At 41.5% G+C, this 23,100-nt stretch overlaps 1 protein-coding gene across 1 annotated transcript; it reads right to left on the reverse strand.

Moving 5' to 3' along the window:
• Positions 1 to 370: 370 nt before the first annotated feature.
• Positions 371 to 22,375, reverse strand: LOC307241308 (NLR family CARD domain-containing protein 3-like; the record flags this gene model as incomplete). The annotated part of the gene is made up of 14 exons (XM_080015345.1): positions 371 to 425; positions 939 to 1,069; positions 2,224 to 2,333; positions 2,417 to 2,525; positions 7,116 to 7,315; positions 7,824 to 7,870; positions 8,845 to 9,018; positions 11,136 to 11,312; positions 11,670 to 13,455; positions 14,820 to 14,941; positions 18,130 to 18,231; positions 19,626 to 19,727; positions 20,721 to 20,822; positions 22,365 to 22,375. 14 exons carry the CDS (start codon positions 22,373 to 22,375, stop codon positions 371 to 373), a joined length of 3,228 nt encoding a protein of 1,075 aa, XP_079871471.1.
• Positions 22,376 to 23,100: the final 725 nt, after the last annotated feature.

A 23,100-nucleotide genomic window follows, 5' to 3' on the forward strand; every position in this document is an offset into this window, starting at 1 on the left:
GGTTCAGAGTTATTCCGATAGTGTAAAGCTGTGTGTGTTACGGCTGAATTTGTCAGAACCCAAACACAGATGACAGGTTAACAGGGAATTTATTTTAAGTTTGAGTTAGGTAGAGAAGGCAGTTGGGGGGGAAGCCGGGCTGTGGAGAATTCCGGAGGTGGGGGGGGTGGCGGACTGATCCAAACTGGGTGAACAGGGAACAACAGGAGTCCAAGTCAGGGAATGAAGAGTCCAGGGAAGGATTGGGAGGCACAGAAGGTTCTGGATGCAGAGGCAAGATTTGTGTTACTAGAATCTTGCTAGGCTGGACTACACTGACTGTGGAACAGAATCTACGATCTGGCAGCGTGGTGAAGTTGAGGTTTGGTCTTTATAGCTGGGTTGATTGGAGGCAGCTGACTCTACTGCCCACATGAACCCCCCTCCTGCAATCAGGGAAGAGAAACACAGACACAGAGAGGGAGGAGCTCCTAACTAGGAGGCAGAGGCAAGAGGACCTAACAGTCGGCCCCCCCACCCACGGGTGCCACCTGGCACAAGCCTTAGCTTGTCCAGATTCTGCCTATGAAAATCCCTGCTGAGGGAGGCATCCAAAATCTGGCGGCGTGGGATCCAAGAACGCTCTGCTCAGGACCATAGCCTTCCCAATCGACCAAGTATTTGAGTCCCCGGCCACGTCAGCGCACATCCAACAGCCAACAACCATGCAGGTGGGAAGGTCATCCAACCATCCTGGGATGAGGGGGAGGCAGAGCAGACTGGATGAAACAGGTATTATCTGGTAAACGTGGAATGTAGGGTGGATGCGGAGCGAGGCAGGGAGCTTGAGGTGGACTGCACAAGGGTTGATAATAGACTATTTCGAATGGCCCAACAAAGCGGGGGGCTAGCTTCTTGGACTCTACTTTAAGAGGCAAGACTTTAGGTTTAAGCCATACCCTTTGTCCTGGAGAGTACTTAGCCTGTTTCTGGCTGCTGGTGGAGGCAAGGTGAATTCCTGGCTTGTCTCCAGACCTTGGAGCAGCGGCACATATGAGCTTGATCCGAAGGAAACGGCCAGGTCTAATTCCTGGGCAGAAAATAGGGGAGGTTGGAAACTGATAGAGCATAAAGGGGACCTACCAGAGGAGCACAAGACAAGGTGTTGTGTGCATATTCCACTGAAGGAAGTAGCGTGCTCCAGGAAGATGGGTTAGAGGAGGTGACACAGCGGAGCACAGCCTCCATCTCCTGATTGGTGCTCAGTTTTGCTGTAAGTCTGGCGGTCGTATCTGGATAAAAAGCTTGTAGTGGCTCCCAAGGCAGAGCAGAAGGCCTTCCAGACCTCTGAGGTGAACTGAGGACCCCTGTCAGAGACCACATAAGATGGCAGGCCATGGAGGCAGAAAATACATTCTACTAAAAGGTCTGCGGTCCCTTGTTGAAAGAAGCTTGGTTAGGGCAATGAAATGGGCAGCTTTGGAAAACCACTATTCTCACTGTCAATGTGAGAATAATGGTTCAGCCGTTGGAAGGAGGGAGACCAGTGACAAATTTGACAGCGATGTGCGACTTGGGATTTGTAAGGGACAAAGGAGAGCAGACATGGGTCTGGTGGAAGACTTTATTTAGGACAAACCGTGCAGGCAGAGAAGAAGGAGCGACTGTCAGCCTCCATGGTAGACCACCAGAATCGTTGGTGCAGAAAGCAAGGGTACGGTTGAAATTAGGCGGGAGAAATGGGCCCACTGGAGAACACAGAGTCAGGGATGAAAAGAGTGTTCTGAGGACAGTTATCAGGGATAGACTGTTGATTTTGAGCTTGTTTTACCAATGATTCTATCTTCCATGTGATGGTGGAGACAAGGCAGGTGGGCGGCACGATGGGTTCTGGATCTGTACTCCTGTCTTCTGAGGAGAACTGGCATGACAGGGCATCCGGCTTGATGTTACGAGAACCAGGACGATACGTGAGAGTGAAATTAATCAGCCAAAAAACAGAGCCCACCTGGCTTGTCTGGAGTTTAACCGCTTAGCAGTCTGTAGGATAGATTCTTGTGGTCGGTCCATACCATGAAAGACTGTTTTGCTCATTCTAACCAGTGATGCCACTCCTGAAGTGTCAGTTTGACAGCCAAAAGCTCATGACTGCCAAAGTCAATTCCTTTCTGCAGTAGAGAGTTTACGGGAAAAGAAGGCACAGGGGTGATCAGGGGCAGAGCGCTGACAGAGGACTGCACCTACCCCACAAGCTGAAGCATCCACCACCACAGTGAACTGGCGGGCTGTATCCGGTTGTACCAGGATGGTGGCGGTAATGAAGCGGCGCATGAGCTCACTGAAGGCTTCTTCAGCTTTGGAGGACCATCGGAAGGGAAAGGAGATGGAGGTAAGTGCAGTGAGAGGGGCAGTAAGGCGGAGGTAATTCCTAATAAACCTCCTATGAAATTTACGAACTCCAGGAAACACTTAAGCTGTTTGCGGTTGGTGGGTACTGGCCACTCTGTCATGGCTGAATCCTTGGCGGGATCCATCTGCACCTCCCCCTGTGAAATGATGTAGCCAAGAAATGAGGTTGTGGGGACATGAAATTCACACTTCTCAGCCTTCAAATAAGCTATTCTCCAGGAGCCGTTGGAGGACCAGCCGCACATGCTGCTCATGCTCAGAGGGGGTTTTGGAAAATATCAGGATGTCATCCAGGTATGCAAATGCAAACCGTCTAATCATGTTGCGGAGGACATCATTCACCAGAGTGTTAGTGAGGCCGAAAAGCATGACCAAATACTTAGTGGCCCAAGGGTGTATGAAAAGCCATTTTCCAAGTGATAAGTGTTACACAAATCGAGCTTGGAGAAAATGGTTGCACTGTGAAGGGGAACAAAAGTTAAACTAATGAGAGGAAGCGGGTATTTATTTTTGACAGTGATGATATTTATCCCACAAGAGTCTATGCAGAGTGTTAGTGTGCCATCCCCCCCCAGGGGGGCCGCAGTTAAAGCAGGATTTGGCGTTTAAAGTGGCAAGGTCTCTTTCGGTGTTAATCGAGCTCTGCCTAGCTGCATGGGGCTGTTCATGTGAGGTCGGGACTGAACAGCAGTTTGCGGAGGTAAGTGCCGGGGCGGGACTACAGAAAAGTTGGGAGCTTTCTCTTTGATGATGACTCTCAGGTAACACACAGGCAGTTGTGTCAATGTGACAAGTTGCTCAAGATTAACTGGTGCTTCATGGGAGACATTCATCCTTAATTTCCTCACTGAGAGACTGTTGGAAAGCCCCCCTGAAGCACCTCATCATTCCCGCCCCACACAGCGGCCAGAGAGTACATTTGACGGCCAAGTCAGCTAAGCTACGAGAACCTCTCAACATCTCAGTGGAAAACACACGATAAGAATTACAAATCGTGGACTGGCTCTCCAACACAGCTGAAACCTTGGAGAGAGCCAGTCCTCTCATGGAATTAAGCAAGTAGGCTATACAGGAGCGTCTGAAGCGTATGAGAGGGGCTGCTGCTCAGAAACAAGGGAACACTGGGTCAGGGAGGCCTGTCAGGAGCCTGGATCACCATCGTATTTAGCCAGTGCTGGAACAAAAGGTTCCAAAAGGGGAGACGGGGTAGCTGAAGCCTGGCTTGAGGTGGAGGACCGAGAGGGGACTTGAGTAGCTGACTGTACTGCGGCCGACTGGGTGATCCAAACCGGAAACAACAGGAGTCAAAGGGTCAAAGAACCAAAGAGTCAGGGGAAGGATTGGGAGGCACAGGAGGGCGTCTGAGCCAGCCAGGGATGGTTCTGGAGTCAGAGGTACAAAACAGGCCACAAGAATCAGACTGGACTGGACTGGACTGGACTGGACTGGACTGGACTGGACTGGACTGGACTGGACTGGACTGGACTGGACTGGACTGGACTGGACTGGACTGTGGAACAGCGTCTACTATCTGGCAGCGTGGTGACGCTGAGGTCTGGTCTTTATAGTTGGGTTGATTAGAGATTGAAGGCAGCTGCCACCCGACTGCACACATGAACCCCCCTCCTGCAATCAGGGAAGAGAAACACAGACACAGAGAGGGAGGAGCTCCCAACTAGGAGGCAGAGGCCAGAGGACCTAACAGTGTGTGTGTGTGTGTGTGTGTGTGTGTGTTGTGTGTATTTTCTTTAACAAATCATGGCATTTGGTTTCCCTATTCATGTTCCTCAGGGATTTTGCATTTCAAGTATGTTTGTGATTGTTGGGACCTGGGGTTGAAATGAACTTTTTGAAGTTCACTGGTGATATCATTTCTTTGACTCTCTCGCTCACACACACAGACACACACAGACACACAGACACACACACACACACACACACACACACACACACACACACACTCTATTCATGTGATTTGTGAAAGTTTTATGTGTTCTTCAATCAAAAAATCAAAAATCAAATGATATCACTTCCTATGATAATACACACTCTGCATATCACAAAACGCCTGAAAATATTTTAGGACTCATTATTTATTTATTTTCTAAACATAAAGAACCAAGAGTTCATAGATACAAAAAAGCAAATACCGTCTGTTCATTTGACCATTTACTGGAATTCGGAAAGGTCGCAGGTATTTAGCAAAATTACAAGCTCTTGCAAATTTTGTGCAGACGGGGGTTGAATTTGAATTAATATTCAGTATTCTCAACTCAGTCTAGGGGGAAAATATTCCCTTGAACGGTTTTCTGAACACGTCCAACGGGTCTCTCCAAAGATTTACAACCAAGAGGCCGCTCCCACTGATGGCCCGCTCACGATTCATTTTCAGGGAAAGGGTTTTACGTCACGTTGAAGCAGTTACTTCTCACAACAGGGGATTCAATCTCCACCTCGCTTCCTGGCTTTTATGTGAGCCCTAACTTTTAACGGGTGACCGGGGTTTGGCAGGAGGGTCTCAAACCGTAAAAAGAAAAGTAAAAAAAAAAAAAAAAAGGATTGCGGTGACTATGGAAACCTCATCAGAACAGAATTAATTTATTCCACCCGGGGTTACATATGAGGAATTTGTCATATTGAGTATTAAAATATACTTAAAGAAACATATATATATATATATATATATATATATATATATAGAAATGAAAAAGATGACAAAGTAAAGTGAACATTTTTGTCAGTGGTTCCCTAACTTTTTGGCTGGCGACCACACAAAATGCCTTGCGACTCTGTCACTCACCGATGTTCGATCTAACAACAGCATAGTTAAGTACACATACGAACCTCCGTGTAGTTGGCACCCAAAGTGATTAGAAATTGGATTAAATTATTGCCATTTGTGTGGCGTCGGAACTTATTTGTGCCGTAAAAAAATACAATTTGTGCCGCTATGACTTTTGTAATATTTTACATTATTTCATGAGCTGTTATGTTACTTTCCACCGTATCATCGACCTTATCGCTCGATGGGTAACCAAACGTCCCCATTTGAGCACGAATGTACAGAAAGACAAGGCTTTCTTTTACCTTTCCAATTCCGGAAACCTTTAAAAAACCTTTATCCTTTGCAAACTTAATTATGAGTATAGTCAGAGAATAAAAACAACATCCAGCAAACTGACAAATCACTGCAACAACAAAGCAATGTCAAAAAAAGCTAAACAAATTCTTTATACACCACATTCAGTCCCTTTATCCTTGTCAATCAGGCCATGGGTTTTGGTCCACATCAGCGATGCAGCGAGGAAAGAATATCTGAAGCCCTCTCCATCTTTGACTCCCTCGTCCTCTATGGGCCCCTCAAGGACCTTTGTCCTTGCCGTCTGCCTTACTTGGTCCATTCCTGAAAATGACAACTCAGAATGACAACTCCTTTATGCATGAATAGGGACTGATTGAACAATTGTGCAAAAATGTTTTGCACACATGCATAAGTCCACATTCAAGAGAGAAAGTTGTATCAGCGGTTACCAAATGCGTTAATTTAGCTTGACATGATTTAATCAACAGAGTTTTGCGCCTTCTGTCGTGACTTGTATTTATTGATTGCAAAAATGTGCCTAGCATTTGCATAGGTTGTAAAAGCAATGAGAATGAGAAAGTACTGTTTTGTTAAAAACAATACTGTTGTGCTCATTAGGTCATGATGGAGATCCAAGTGTTTAATGCCCTCTGTTAGATGTCAATTAGCCTCCCAGTCTGTCAGATTTTGGTAACCACTCAGACCTTCACCCTCCAGTCCAGGCTTTTGTTGCCATTTGGATTTGTACTATTGACCTCAATTATCTTCTTTTCTGTGTTTTGTCTGTATTTAATTAATTAATTAATTAATTTATTTATTTATTTATCTATCTATCTATTTATTTATTTATTTATTTATTTTCATTTTCATCAGCATTATTGAAAATAAGGGCTACCCTCAGTTGTTTCCCAAGAATTGAAATATTGGCTGAATTAATCAATTAAAGTGGACCCCAGTTTCATTACAAGTGTTTTAGCAAAGAAAAACCGAAACTTGCAATGGGGGTGAATATTAATAATCATTTGCATATTAACCATTATATTTGAATATTCTGCTTCCTTTTTGCCTGTTTCTGAATGTGGTCATTTACATTATGTCATTGAGCAAGCTTTAGTCCAAAGTCACGATTTGTCACAGTATAAAACCAATTGTAAAACACACTTACAGCCAAACATTCTCTAGAAACAAAAAACAATAGTAAAATTAGAGAGTTTTTTTTTTACATTCAAGTATGTTAAGACAGTAGAGGGGAAAAACATGCTCATGGGGTTGACTGGTTAGTGCAGTAGGGACCAGGTCAATCACACAGGGACACACATCCTCTCTTGAACCAGAACCCAGGGTAGACAGGCTCTGTGAACTGGGCCTGGAAGTGGTGAATAAGGATCGGTTTGGCAGAGGAAACCGAGTAATAATCCAGAGTGCCACCTTCCCAGTCCAGAAGCACTCCTATTTTGGGGAAAGTGTTTGGTAATTTCTCAGAAACTAGCTCCTTGTTTTCATTCGCAGGCCAACCTTTGCAAGAATGCTTCGTAGGAGTTTTTTCAGAAAGATTCAGATTCCACGAGATGGGATTGGTTCCCAGCCCAGCGCTGCTGTCCCACTGGTTCCTGTTGATTCCTCGATAAGAAGCTGCGATGCCTACATTCCCTTTCCACTCCACCTCCCAGTAGCAGAGGTTGCTCAGACCCTCTTTGCAAAGCACCTGGCTCCTTTTGAACCTGTCGGGATGATCCGGGTACGGAACGTCATCTTCGTTTTTTCCCCTTCGTCTGGCTTTTCTATGGTTAAGGAGAACCACCTTTCTACCAGCTGTGTTTTTATCCAGCGTGAGAGGAACACCATCTGTTTGGAAAACAGGGGACACGTGTCAACGTGGCTGTTCATCTAAATGTATTTTTCTGTCTTTCGTAGTTAATTTCACTTGAGAAAGGCCATTTTTCGTTGACTTGATTTTTTCGATCATCGGGCCTCAACCCGAGTGATTGGCATCAGAATCTCTTAACTCGATCTAGTAGTCAGAGAATAGCTTGAGCAGACTGCTGCGCCATCGTCACCACATTTATCGGTGACCATGATTCACAGAAGGGCTAACCCGCTTCATGCTGCTCACCGATCGGCAAATTCTTTGGCCCATCAAGGGCTAAAAAAAAAACACGGGGCGAAGTTTCAAAAGTTCAAACACAAATCATAGGCTACCGAAAGTAGATAGATATTTTGCAATTATTTATGTAAACAAAATATGACAAAAAGAAAGGAAAAGGAAAGGAAAGGAAAGGAACGCTGTGTGAACACTTCTGACCAAAAAAACAAAAACATATAAAGAGTAAAACAATTCTGATGGGGCACTCACACTTCTTCATGCCTGGCTTCAACCGATGCTCCCCACAGTATTCCAACCTGTACAACAATAAACACGTGTTTAAAAGACAAACGGAGAGACAGAGGAAAAGTTCCCTTTCAATTTCTCTTGTTTTCGGTCTTTTTTTTTCTTTTTTTGAACTGTGCCTCTGCGTCAGGTGTCTGCATTTGGGTCTACCACCTTGTTCCTAGTTGCTGAAGTGTCCTTGAGCCAGACACTCAACCCCCTAACTGCAGTGCCGCTACATGGCTGCCCAGTGCTAGATATGTCAGTTACAGGGATGGGTAAGTATAGGTAAACTAATTAATGAAGTAAACCAAATAAAATTGCATTTATGCCAATTGACAATCATACCTACATGATGAAATGGGGTTAGAATGAACACACCTACTACCAATTAACATTGACATATATGCCAAATATAACATCCAACTGTTATTTGGTTGTCCTAGCTTTGCAACCTTCCACCTCCTTCACTTTGTCTCATTTTCTCCTAAGGAACCACCAGGGGGATCCGAAGGCCCAAGACTCTTTTGCCCCCATCCTGAGTCAAGGCTGCTGGTGTTCCATCCTTCATCAAGCTGGCCATCGATCAACCCACACATTAGCATGCTGAATTCATTCACCAACACCATACCCTGACCATCTCTTCTCTCATCCACCGTCACCATCATCTTGTATCCTGTACTACTTATCATTGATGTACATATTTCTTATCTTACGTCAAATTACAACTCAATCTATCTGTTGGTGGTCTCTAACTTGTGAACAATCATTGGTATGGAGGTCCAGAGAGACTTGCAGTGGATTGGAGGGTTAGGGTAACCTCCTGCCACTTGGATCCTAAAAAAACCTTAAAAGCTGGTGACGATTACAGCAAGACTGGCATCTAATCACATAACATCTGACATTACTTTGACTGTCCACTGTGGAGTACACAAAAAAAATCATAGCTCATCAAGTTTCTACCCAGTCTTCTGAAAAGAACCCTATAGTAATGACCTCATCATACCTGACCGTGATCAGGCTTGATTGTGGATCATCTGCTATAGCGCTGAGCTGCTGTTTTCCGGACTCTCCTGGATGATTGTATCTCAGGTCCAGCTCTTTCACAGGTGAAGAGCTTGACTTCAGAGCAGCCACCAGAGATTGACAGCCTATCTCTGTTACCTGACAGCCTGACAACCTGGAGACCAAAAACGCAGATGTAAACACATAAGCAGTTAAACACAAAAAGAGGCACTGCCAAAAGATTATGGCTGTAATGTCTCTCTATAGCAGTGGTTATATGATGGAGGATCTAAGGCCCTTAGAGCATACATTAATCAATAATGTCATAATATATTAATAATAATGTAATACTAGCAGAGTGTTTCAGCTGCTATTGTTCAGTTAACGAGAGCTGCATAGATACATGTGTGGAATTTGCTTTTATTAGTTATTTTTTTTATTTGGATGATGGTCAAAAAACATTTATGCAAAAAATATATGTTATGTCTTGAAGCTTTGAAAGTTGAAATAGTTTAAACTAATGAAACCAGATGCAGGATATGGTGCCTGAGTTCCTTGTGGTACTAAGCAACTTTAACGTCTCTTGTCAGGGAAAATGGCGAATTCTCAAATAATGGATTGCAGCCACTAATAGCACCATGAATTGCGCATCAATTGCGCCCGCTATCTGCGCCGTTTTAGCGTCCTACTAACAAAAGATATTGCGCTAATGATATTCCAGCGCAAACACTCCCATAATGTTTTGCTGCTGAGTGCAATTTGCCCTTGTTTTGCATCTGATCGCAATTATCTATGTGGCAAAGTAAAAATTCTGTGCGTCGGCGGGGAAAGCTGAGATCTCCATTGGAGAGTCATTACGTGTTCATGCCACTGCTCTACGCTTGCCTGCTTTCAGTTCATTTAGCAGACGCTTTTATCCAAAGCGACTTACAATTATTCAAACACCGACAGACGCAGCCATCAGGAGCAACTAGGGGTTGAGTGTCTTGCTCAAGGACACTACAGCATGCTAGCAGGAGGAGCCTGGGATCGAACCAGCAACCTTTAGATTACTAGACGACCAGCTCTACCTCCTGAGCTACCGTCCCCGGTTCAATTATCAGTCTTAAATAAATATAAAACTTCAAAGGCTATATATATATATAAATATATATATATATACATATATATATATATATATATATACATACATATATACTGTATATATAAGTTCCGGGTCGCTGCACCCAAGGCCACGGCCTGCGAAGCTGTCCATGGTCCTCAGGTTCGATGCCATCTGTGGTTCAATGCCAGTTTTGACTACTTTATCTCTATTCCTATTCCTTGTTACCTTTAGTTGTTTTTTCGATATCTATTGAGTTTAATAGGAATTATAGAATGTTTTTTGTCAACATTTTGTAATGTCTTAGTTGTACAAAACATTATTCAAAGTTTCAACAAATTACTTTTGGAGTGTGTTTTGAACACCACCACGGACAGCTGCGCATTCCTCCGCTCCCTACAGATGCCGTGAGAATAATAATAAAAAAAAAAAAAAAAATAATAATAATAATAATAATAATAATAATAATAATAATAATAATAATATGTCAAAATGTAATTTACAGACCACTGGAAAGTCTGGGTGTGACACCCCTTATAAATGTTCGTCAGTTACCACCAGCTCTCTGCAAATGCTGCCTTTTTTGAAATTTTTGGTCTTGTGCAGTTAGCACCAGGTCCATACCAGGTAATAATTTCACTCTAACTGCGGGTGGCTTTTAGTGTTTGTGAATTGGACAGTATTTTCAACAAGACTCATTAGCATAGAAAGGGGCCAATTTTCCACCAAATGCATGTATAAGACCTTATTTAAATATGCAAAAATAGCACCGGCGCACCGAGACGTTATTTGTGTGGCAGCACAGTTAGTGGAGCATTTCCATTTGCGGGTGCTTTGTGAATTGGACACTCGCTTTTTCTGTTATTTGCACCGGTTTAGTGGCCTACAAAGCCGCACAATCACTTTGTGAATCCGCCCCTTTGTGTTCACCGCCCAGTATAGCTTGCTTATAATGTTACCAACCTAGAAAGATATACTTTCTTCCATTTGAGTTTCTCTGTAAAATATTCAAGCGTTGTGAAACCCAAAAAACTCAAGATTATCTCAAACTGTTACTCTTTACATATCTATACAGTACAGTTTGAAATAAAATGGCCCATCCTAAACTGGTCTTCTACAGAAAACCATCTTGCACTCATTTTTTCCAGTCACCAATGACCATTTTAGATAAATATATAAAATGCATGAACCTGATAATCTTCACCCTGCAGTTAATGTTTTTCAGACCCTCAGAAAGCATCTCCACTCCTGAATCCATTATGTCATTGTTGCTGAGGTCCAGCTCTGTCAGATTGGAGGAGCTGGAGCGCAGGACCAATGAAGTCAGACCTTTACAAGATTCATAAGTCAGGTCACACCAACTGAGTCTGTGGGAAGAAATTGGAAATCATGTATGCAATCGTCACCATTTAGTGCTTCTCTGAACAAAAACATTGGGAACCTTACATTTATGGAACAGTTACAACAGCTATGATCAGCAATTTAATGAAAAATGACAACATTTAACTCCATCCTATGCATACAGTACATGGTTTAAATATAAAAAAAATATAAAATAAATCTAAGAATAAAAAGGCTCAGCTTAAGCTTTGTTTACCAAATAAAACAGGGTGTGGACATTAGCAGGGCCGAAACAAAGTGAAATGCTGATAGGCATTACAAAGGTCATGGAAAAGTGCATGTAAGTGCCCTACAGGGGTGTACACAGGTGTGAAAATACTCACAAAGCAGTTTTAGCGATTTCCACCACAGGGAGCATCCCAAGAAGAACCTTCTCGGATTTCAAGTATTTTTTCAGATCAAACACGTCCAGGTTCACATCAGAGGTCAACAAGACAAACGTCAGCGCCATCCACTGCGAAGGTGAATAAGCTTCATAGGCCAGACTCTTTTTGATCTCCTCCACAAGAGAGTGGTCATTCAGCTCATTCAGGCAGTGAAACAGATTGATACTTTTATCAACGTTGATATCTTCCTGGATTCTGTCCTTGATGTACTTAATCGTATCCTGGTTGGTTTGAGATGGGCTTTCAGCAGATGTCACCAACAGGTCTTGCAAAGGTTTCTGATTGGTCTCCAGTGAGAGACCAACAAGGAAGCGGAGGAACATATCCCAGTCTCCATTTTCGTTTTCTAAAGCCTTGTCCACGGCACTCTTGTAGAAGTTAGACGTAGGTTTTTCTGAAAGGGTGGAGGCCACTGTAGTCAGCAAATTCTGCCCTTTGTTGATGAATGTAAGAAAGACATAAAGGGCAGCCAGAAACTCCTGAATACTTAGATGAACAAAGCAGAACAGCTTTTGGTTAAAAAGCTCACAATTATCCCGTGAGATCTGCGTAAATAATCCAGAGTAGACAGCACATTCTGTGATACTGACACCACGATGATCCAGGTCTTCCTCCATGAACACCAAGTTGCCTTTCTCAAGCTCTTCAAAGGCCAGCTTCCCCAGGGACAGCACGATATCTTTGTTCTTTTCATTCCAGCATGAATCTTGTGCAGCTCCATCATTGGTCTCGCCATTCTGAAACTTTTTGATACTCTGTTTGCACTGCAATATAAGAAAGCGCAGGTACATGTCCGTCAGGGTCTTAGGCATGTCTGTTTTCTGGACTGTACTAAGTATTTCTTTCACAACCGTGGAGGTGATCCAACAGAAGACTGGGATGTGGCACATGATGTAAAGGCTCCTCGACTTCTGCACGTAGGATATGATCCTGTCCGCCATTCCCTTTTCACTAAATCTTTTCTTAAAGTACTGCTCTTTCTGCGGGCCATTGAAGCCTCGTACCTCTGTAACCAGGTCAACATGCTCAGGGGGAATACCTCTGGATGCTGCTGGCCGCGAGGTGATCCAGAGACAGGCCTCCGAGAGCAGGTTTCCTTGAATGAGATTCGTCAGCAGAGCATTCACCGTGGTAAGATCTGTGCAGAATATCGGAGAGGTACTTTCAGTGAAGTTGAGATCGAGCCTGCACTCATCCAGACCATCCAGAACAATCAGGATTCGGTATCTGTCGTAATTTGTGATTTCTGAGTCCCTCATCTCTGGGAAGAACTGATGGAGAAGCGTCTCCAAACTGTATTCTTCTTCCTTCCTTAGATTCAGCTCTCGGAAAGGCAATGTAAATATAAAATCGATATCCTGGTTTGCCTTATCTTCAGCCCAATCCAGCATGTACTTCTGCAAGGCAATTGTCTTTCCGATACCGGCGATTCCATTAGTTAGCACGGTTCTGATGTTGTTATTTCGTCCACACACAGGTTTGAAGATATCACAGTGTTTGATGGGTTTTTCCTCCCTCGCAGTTTTAAAAGATGCAGCTTGAACCTGCCTGCATTCACTCTGAGAATTAACCTCCCCAGGCTCCCCCTCTACAATGTAAAGCTCTGTGTAGATCTCATGCAGAAGTGCTGAATTTGCCTGCTTAGTGATGCCCTCTGAGACACGGTGGAACCTCTCAGTCAAGCGAGCCTTGAGTTTGCGTTTGCTCACAACTTCGGGCCTTTCTACATCAAAACACAACACAGGAAGGAAACAAAGGCAGATGGTGAAGGCAAACTGTAAAAAAGTTGTAAGGATGCATTTTGCCTTTGAGGGCTTCTTCTACCCCCATATACTTACCTCGTATTTCTGTCACCCTATCCAAAAATTTTGAAGGGATTTGTTGGACTGCCGACGGCAGGGAGGTTATCCAGAGACAAGCGGAAGGAAGCAGATTCCCATTGATGAGGTTTGTAAGTAGCGTGTCAACTGAGGCCTTCTCCCTGACATTGGTCAAAGTGTCATTTCTGTCAAAGTTGAGGGGAAGCGTGCATTTGTTCAAACCGTCTAGAACAATTACAACTTTCAACTTGACATAGTTGGAGATTACAAAATCTTTAGTTTCTTTAAAAGTATTGTTTAGGAGCTCTTGGAAACTGAGCTTTTCCTGAATGCAATTTAACTGAGGGAAACTTAATGGAAATATAACTTCTGCAGTCTTGTCATTTTCACGAACTTTGTCTAGAAACCCTTTGATCCATTTCAATGGCGAAGCTGATGTTTGCGCTTCCTGTCTTGCCCAGTCTCGCATTAATTTCTGAGCATGGAAGGTTTTTCCAATGCCAGCCTCTCCGATCGTAAGCACGATTCTGACAGTTTGATCTCCCTTAGGCTTGAAGATCTCACAGAGTGAAATAGCAGGTTTTGACTTCCCCTTTTCATTCCCGCTCTCTTTTAAAATGTGTTCTGTGTTTGTCCTATTTGGATGATTTGCGACTTCATTTTGAGGAAGCTCTTCAATAAGCCTCCGCTTCAGGCTCAATGACAGCTTCTCCTGGCGATTAAAAGACTCTAAATCAATAAAAAAAAGAAAAATGAAAAAAGATTTAAAAAATGTTTCAATTGTTACGTTGGGAATTGTTGACTGAAAGGCAGAGGTGTTATTTACAGTGAGCAAAGATCACAATGGTATTCAAAACCTTCCCATCACAAGTTTTATAATTCCTTTGCCTCTTGTTGCAAATAACTACTTTATTTATTTTGAAGAAAAAACAAATGCATGAAGTATTCTTTGTCAATGCAAATACCTTTTTAGAAAAATTTGGAAAGAAAAAAAAGAGACTAGCTGAAAAATATAAAATGCATTGTGATTTGTTCATATATGTAATTGTGGCTCTTCCATGCCTTAAATTAGAAAATGTTGCCAGGGATCCAACCAGGAGGCAAACGATTGTAACACTTGTATTCTATATAAAGAAATTTGCAATTCTATCATTTGCTCATCAGTTTAGATGCATCAACATGACATTGGCATTTGTAGATAAATAGTTCTAAGCTCCTCGTAGGGGCTTTGAATACAACACAATTATTTGGACAAATTAAAACGTACCTCTGCATTCTGTCACTCGGTTGATGTACTCCAGAGGGATCTTAGCAGCAGTTGAAGGTCGGGCTATTATCCACAGATGAGCAGAGGGCATCAGCTTCCCCTTGATAAGGCTTGTCAGCAGCCTGTCCACAGAGGCTGTCGCTTTGACATCGGTTAGGTCATTTTCACTGCCGAAGTCGAGAGGAAGCTGCAGCTCATTCAAACCATCGAGGACTATTGTTACCTCAAATTTGTCATAATCTGGCGCTTTTGGCATGCCTTTGAAGAAATTATCAAGCAGTTCTTGCAGGCTTTGAACCTCTGATTCTTTACAATACAGCTTCCCTAAATCTATTGGAAATATCAGGCTGGTTTCGCACTTTCCTTTCGCCCAGTCCACCATAAACATCTGCGCTTGGAACGTTTTGCCAATGCCATCCACTCCCCTTGTTAGCACATGTTTGGGAGCTTTATTCAGGAACCCTGATGTAAATAATTTTTGATATTTTGTTTTTGTTGCAGTTTCCTTTGAATCTGTTCCTTCTATGATGTACAGTTCACTGTCCATGTGCTTACGATCCATTTCTGTTCCATACTGAGCCAGAATTTTCTTCTTTAGGTGTGATGTGTAAATTCTGTTAGAAGACCCATCTGAAAATGTAACGAGCAACATGATGCAGGTGATGCAGGGAGATAATGTGAGCGTGAAGAAATGTTCATATCAAAAGTCATTATTTTTTATTGGGTTTTCAATAATTGATGGTCATTACTGACAAATACACCTTTTTGCAAATCTGTCACCTTACAACATATTTAGTAAAAGCCAGTCATGACTTTTGTACACTTACCTTCTATTGTCTGCTTTTCTTCATTCTGCTTGTTGCTTTTGACCCCCCCCCCCCACACACACACACACACACACACACACACACACACACACACACACACACACACACACACACACACACACACACACACACACACACACACACACACACACACACACACACACACATTATTATCATCAACTTTTTTTAAGTAAGAAACAGCTATACCTATAACTAAGGGTGTTTCCACATTGTCAAGTTTGCTTTGCGGTGGACATATTGATGTATTGTGGCCACAAACTATTTTCATGACCTTGTTGCCACTCAGGGCACTTTGTTGACATAACACTGGCGTTCAGAAAACCAACCAAAACATGGTTTGACAAGGGGTTGTGTCCTTGAAATATGTGACCCCCCCCCCCCTCCCTATACGTCAGGATCACGTTTTGAAAATGCATAATTCAAGTAAATCCTTTAATTTTAAGTTATTTAAAGTTATTTAAAAAATACATTTTTGATTCAAAGTGCTCACTATACTAGCATGAAGTAGCTTGAATAGTAGCAGCACCCCTCTATTATTTTGCAGGATCTAAACATTCCCATTTTGTGTATTTATTGATTTACAACAATGCAATTTAAGAAAGTAGCCCATTTCAGAACGCACGCATGAAAACCAGAAAACAAGAATTCCCAGAATGCAAATCGCGGGTCCACCCAGTCATTTGCATTCTGAGAATTCTTGTTTTCTGGGAGCACCCGCTCCGCCACCTCCCGCTGCCAGTTCTGCCTTATAATTGAGAGCTTCTGCCACAATCTTCTCATAATCTTAAATCACAACGGAGATGATGTTTTCACAGGGATGGAAATTTCCTGCTTCTGGTGTTAATTTGTTGTTGTTTCTTCAAACATTTTCACGGAAATGATGTCAGCTCTTGCTTCTTCGTGTCCTCTGAGGCAGCGTTAGCGGCAACAGCTTTTTATTACACGAAGAAGATGTGGTGTTGTCATTCACGAGTACATACACTTTATAACCTTATTTTATCAAAACAGTTCCACATTCTCACTTCACATCACCCAGAAGGATGATCTTGAACTGCATGTTTGCATTAAAGGGAACGGTAAGATTGCCGTGTGTTCAACAACTTGTTGGTGGGTAACTCAATTAATGGTGATGGAGCATGTAGCCTTGACTTTTTAATATCTAAAAAAACTAACTCCGTTTTTAAAATACATTGAGGGATGGAAAACAACTTGAGGAACATAAATCTGCTATGTGCAATTACTGTAATCTAATTTTGGACCAAGAAGGAAATTTCTGAGCGCTGCAAAATGCACGGGGTTGGACATGACGGTTCACATATGGAACACTAAGAAGATATTTAATCTTGCCCTTGAAGTCCAAGAGGAACAATTGTGATTGGGAATGGAAGTGTGAACCAAAAGGGATCTGAGTGCTTGTTAAAAGCTATGTGACAGTGTCCCCAAAGACTTATGTTGTTCTTTTGAGATGATAAAACCAACCAAAAAACTGTATTTATCTGCAGTTACAAAGATATGCCTGTTTGATTTACTTTTTTACCTTGGCTATCTATCTTACCATACCAATAACATACCTTGTATATCTAGAACTGAGATAGCAGTGGCCTGCATGCATTGTGTAACAGTAGCTCACAAGGCTGCAGAAGGGATAAACTAGCCTAGCTCCTGTGATATTAGGGAAATACACGTTCCAGACCTAAAAAGCTGATTAATTTAAGTAATACAAAATGAATTTTTGTGACAAATAAAAAAAAAAATATATCTATGTATTTTAAAAAAGATCTTAGTGGTTATAAATGCGGCAACAGCACACGTTGAGTCGGTGGTTGCCAAGTTCGAACTGAATTGCCTTGCTCTACATTACCTTCAACAGGAGCAAGTTGACTAAACTGGCACTTAATCATTTACATAGTACAGTAACTGCCATTTTGAATGTTGCAATTTCGCAACTTTTTCGGAACTCTTTCTCCCTCCTGCTGCCTAATGTCACTGCTCTGATATGTTATGATTGTTTTGTTTAAATGTCACATCAATGTTAGCATGCACCTCTGTATTTCTGTGCATTACCTCCTGCTGCCTCTCAACCCAACACAAACTTGGAGTGCTCTTTAATCAAGCTGCCAGCTGTTTAGACCGAAAATGTATGACAATAAAAAGCGCAAACATGGATGCCCACGAGCTTAAGAAATTCCCATTTCTTGTCCGTATATGGTCAATGACATCATGGCAACCCCGAAGCAGATCTCGCAACTTGTGTATTCTAAATATAACAAAAAAATTGAGCTCTCCCACTGAATAAAATATTATATATTTTACAACTTTTACACATAATATAAATGAATATCAAGTGTGGCATATACTTTTCTTTACAATAAACTAGATATTCCCCATAAAGTAACTCACATTCACAACAATTGACTAATTGCTGAGAACCCCAGAGACAGAATCCCGGCCCCTTAACAGACCTTGTCTTTAAATCAGAGAAGTTGATTGGTTCAGGAATGGACTGGTCAGTCTTCATGGACAAAGTGCTGAAAACAGGTGAGGCCGCTCTCTGCTGGACTGGGCTGCAAGACAACACAGAGACTGATATTTTAACAGTGAAAGTCTTATATTTCTCTTACACTTCAAGACAACACGGTGAGAAGATTTAGCAGCCTGAAGTTCATATTGTAGTTAAGGTACACATAAGTTTATTGCTGAAAATAACACTGAGATTAGGCATTCTAGCCATTCTAACAAGCCTCTATAACCCTCCTGTTCTTGACAGGCTGTTATAGTACCTTTATCTTCATCTTTCAGTGTGCTACTTTTAATGTAAATGAGCTGCCACACCCCTAGTTCTGTGAGCTGATGGGGTTTGAGCATGACCTCCCTCCTTAGGCCCCACTTCTGTGAACCAATGGGGTTTGTGCATGAGAAGTAGGGTTTTGTGAGCCACTGGTGTTTAAGCATGAATCGTCGTGTTCCATTGTAGGAAGTACGTAAACTTTCAGTGGTTTCGGATCAGTCCACCAAAATCTGTTTCAGAACAAATTTGAGGTGAGAAATAAGTAATCCATTTGCAGAATATTCACTCATATGAGATGTACAACGTCTAATTCAAAGGGATTTCATAAGGCAAGGGCACTACTGCACTGCTGGTTGCACTGCACCGGACCCTGCACTGGGACACCACTGCACAGGGCTTTTTCTGTTTAATTCAATAAGAAAACTTTGGAAGATAAAATAAATACATAGACAATAAAAACATTATTGATATTGTTTTTAATTTTAGAAACACTAAGCTGATTGTCCGGTGCAGCCTACAATTAACCTACCACATATACAGTATCTATACTGTATATATATATATATATATATATATATATATATATATATATATATATATATATATATATACAGTATATGTATGTATATACAATTTTCTTTTCAGAAACACTCTGCCGACTCGAGTTACAGATTTCAGAGTTCCATGAAACGCAGCATCACTCGCTGCCTCTCGCTGACCCTACGCAAACGTGGAGTGCTCTTTAACCCACATGAACCAGAGAGCGTGGGTAGCAGGCTTTACCAACGATGGCACCAGAAATGGTGGAATAGATAGTGACTGAAACCAGCTGTTTAGACTGAAAATATATTAGAATAGAAAGCGCAAACAGGGATGCCCACGAGCTAAAGAAATTCCCAGTTCTTGTCCATATATGGTCAAGGACGTCATGGCAACCCCGAACTAGAGCGCGCAACTTGTGCACTCTATTAATAAGAAAAAACTTGAGCTCTCCCACTCAATAAAATATAATATATTTTATAGCATGTCTACTTGATATAAATGAATATCAAGTGTGGCATATACTTTTCTTTACAATAAACTAGATATTCCCCATAAAGTAACTCACATTCACAAAAAATGACTAATTGCTGAGAACCCCAGAGACAGAATCCCGGCCCCTTAACAGACCTTGGCTTTAAATCAGAGAAGTTGATTGGTTCAGGAATGGACTGGTCAGTCTTCATGGACAAAGTGCTGAAAACAGGTGAGGCCGCTCTCTGCTGGACTGGGCTGCAAGACAACACAGAGACTGATATTTTAACAGTGAAAGTCTTATATTTCTGTTATACTTCTAGACAACATGATGAGAGCCTAAAGTTCATATTGTAGTTAAGCTACACTGAGGTCTGAATCTGTTTCTGAACAAATTTGAGGCAAGAAATAAGCAACGCATTTGCAGAATCTTCACTCATATTAGATCGACAAGGCCTAATTCAAAATAGTTCATAAGACAAGGGCACTACTGCACTGCTGGTTGCATTGCACCGGACCCTGCACTGGGACACCACTGCACAGGGCTTTTTTTATTTCATTCAATTAGAAAACATCGGAAAATAAAAAATAAAAACACCTACAATAAAAACACTATTAATATTGTTTGATATTATAGAAACGCTTAGCTGATTGCACAGCGCAGCCTACAGTTAACCTTCCGCATATACCTTTATATATATATATATACTGTATATACTGTATATATATATACTGTATAAACTATGTATATATATATATATATATCTTTATAATTTTTCTTTAAAAAAAACACTGTCGACTCGAGTTAGAGTTTTCAGAGTTCCAAGAAATGCAGCATCCCCTCCCGCTGCCTCTTGACGCTACACAAACCTGGAGTGCTTTTTAACTCACACAAACCGGAAAGCGTGGGTAGCAGCCTTAACCTACGTTGGCACCAGAAATGGTGGAATAGATAGTGAGTGAAACCAGCTGTTTAGACTGAAAATGAATTAAAATAGAAAGCGCAAACAGGGATGCCCACGAGCTAAAGAAATTCCCAGTTCTTGTCCATATATGGTCAATGACATCATGGCAACCCCGAACCAGACCTCACAACTTGTGCACTCTAATTATAACAAGAAAATGCAGCTCTACCACTCAATTGAATATTATATATTTTACAGCATGTCCACATAATATAAATGAATATCTTTTTCAGCAATCTCTAATTGCTGAGAACCCCAGAGACCGAATCCCGGCCCCTTAACAGACCTTGGCTTTAAATCAGAGAAGTTGATTGGTTCAGGAATGGACTGGTCAGTCTTCATGGACAAAGTGCTGAAAACAGGTGAGGCCGCTCTCTGCTGGACTGGGCTGCAAGACAACACAGAGACTGATATTTTAACAGTGAAAGTCTTATATTTCTCTTACACTTCTAGACAACATGATGAGAGCCTAAAGTTCATATTGTAGTTAAGCTACACATAAATGTAGAGACGGATATTTGAACAGTGTAAAACTCATGTTACTTTTAAAGGGGACCTATTATACAGGTTAAAATAGGTGTCTGAGGTCACCAAAACAAGTCTTTTAAGTTGTTTTTCTATAAAATAGAATATAGAAATAGAAAAAAAGATTAGGCATTCTAGCCATTCTAACAAGTCTCTAAAAACCCTCCTGTTCTTGACAGGCTGTTTCAGTGTGCTGCTTGAAATGTAAATGAGCTGACACACCCCTAGTTTTGTTAACCAATGTGGTTTGTGCATGAGTAGTAGTGTTCCGTTGTATGAAGTACATAAACTTTCACTGATTTCAGCTCATCAGTCCACCAAAATCTGTTTTTGAACAAATTTGTTCAGAAACAGAAAAGCAATCCAGTTGCTGAATGTTCACTCATATAAGATCTAAAGGGCTCATTCAAAAAGATTTCGTAATGCGAGGGCACTTCTGCACTGCCGGTTGCACTGAATACTGCACCGGACACTGCAGCGGGACACTGCACGGAGCTATTTTTGTTTCATTCAATTAGAAAACGTCGTAAAATAAAACAAATACATCTAAAATAAAAACATAAAATAAAAAGGTTTTAATGTTTTTCTTATTTGGGAAATGCTTCGCAGATCGCACGGCGCAGCACACTTTTTTTTTTTTTTTAGAAAGAAACAATTGTTTTTTTAAAAGCGTACATTTCTCTCGTCTGAAGTTTTGTCATGGACAATTGGTATTAATGCTTTTAAGTCTTTTAATTCTCTCATCTCCTTTCAAAAGAGTTGTGCTGTTCTGTGCAGCCAACAGAGCAGTTCCCATGGTTAGCTCTGAGCTTCCACATAATGCTTGTGTGTCCGGCGGCGCTTGGTAGAACTCAAGCTGTGGGTGGAGTTACTCAGATGAGGGGCGGTTCTAATTCTAATTAGTCTCCAAATGATGTGGGAAGGAGAAAATAATCTGAACGACTCGTTGAATCACATGTTCTCTGAAATAGGGGCCGCACAAAAAACTGACTGGTTGTTTTATTTCAGTTTGTGTGTTAGTAGGCCTATCAGAGACCAAAATACATTTACACAAGCACTGAAAAAGCGAGTTTTTCATAATTGGTCCCCTACACAGCTCTATATAGCTCTAAGTCATCACCTGGATTCCGAGATGAATTTAGTGATCTCAAAAGCGGAGTCATTTAAGTAATACATCTTGCATTTTTATGACTAGTAAAAATGTATCCATAAAAACAACATCTTAGTGGTTTGGCGATACAAATGAGATACAAGGAGATACAAATTAAAATGAGGTAAGAAATAACACATATGTACACTATCTATCTATCTATCTATCTATCTATCTATCTATCTATCTATCTATCTATCTATATTCATATTAGATCTTTCCATCGATATCTAAACAGTTGTGAACACTGCTTACCTGGTGGCCATTTTGGTGAGATGACGAGTTGTTCCAGCCGGTCCTTGTGCCTCCTAGTTTCTCCTACTCCTAGAAATCACCTTTAGCAGCTTGAAACCACCATGACTGTAAGAGGATAACGAGTCAACAAACTGGCAAGGAATATCCCAGTATCAACTGTAGATAACTTAAATAAATAACAAACTCAAGTCACCGTGGAGTGCAGGGAATTTGTTTCACTGTGGTTGCCTTAGCAATAGTGATATCAACATATAAAGACGGATATAAAGTTTGCTCCAGTAAACTCTTATCAAACTCCAAAAGAAACCTTTGTATTATAGCTGGGGATGATATCTGGGAAGGTTAGTGTGGGCAGGAAAAGAGTTAAAGATTAACAAAAATGTATCCTGAATGTGAGCGCAATGGCAGGTTACCTTGTGATAATAGGAATCAATCTCATTTTGATCTTGTCAAGAATTTGTTATTCTTCTCTAGAATAACTTATTCACTAGAATAACTGATCATTTCATACTGCAAACAATAATTGGTAATATGGAGGGAAGGAAATCTGCACTAACTTTATTGAGGTCAGTCCTGATAGGAAGCCTAAGTGGTGGTTCTCAAGGTGGGGTCTGGGTCCTGCAAGAGGATCCAGAGGGGCCCCAGCAAAAATGATTAATAGTTCATCTTCATCGTTATTTAATTTACGTGTACGCACCGTTGGAAAATGTACAATAATGATTGAATGTTTGGATCC

Source organism: Zeus faber (assembly GCF_960531495.2).
Source record: "Zeus faber genome assembly, chromosome: 15".
Classification (NCBI taxonomy): Eukaryota; Metazoa; Chordata; class Actinopteri; order Zeiformes; family Zeidae; genus Zeus; species Zeus faber.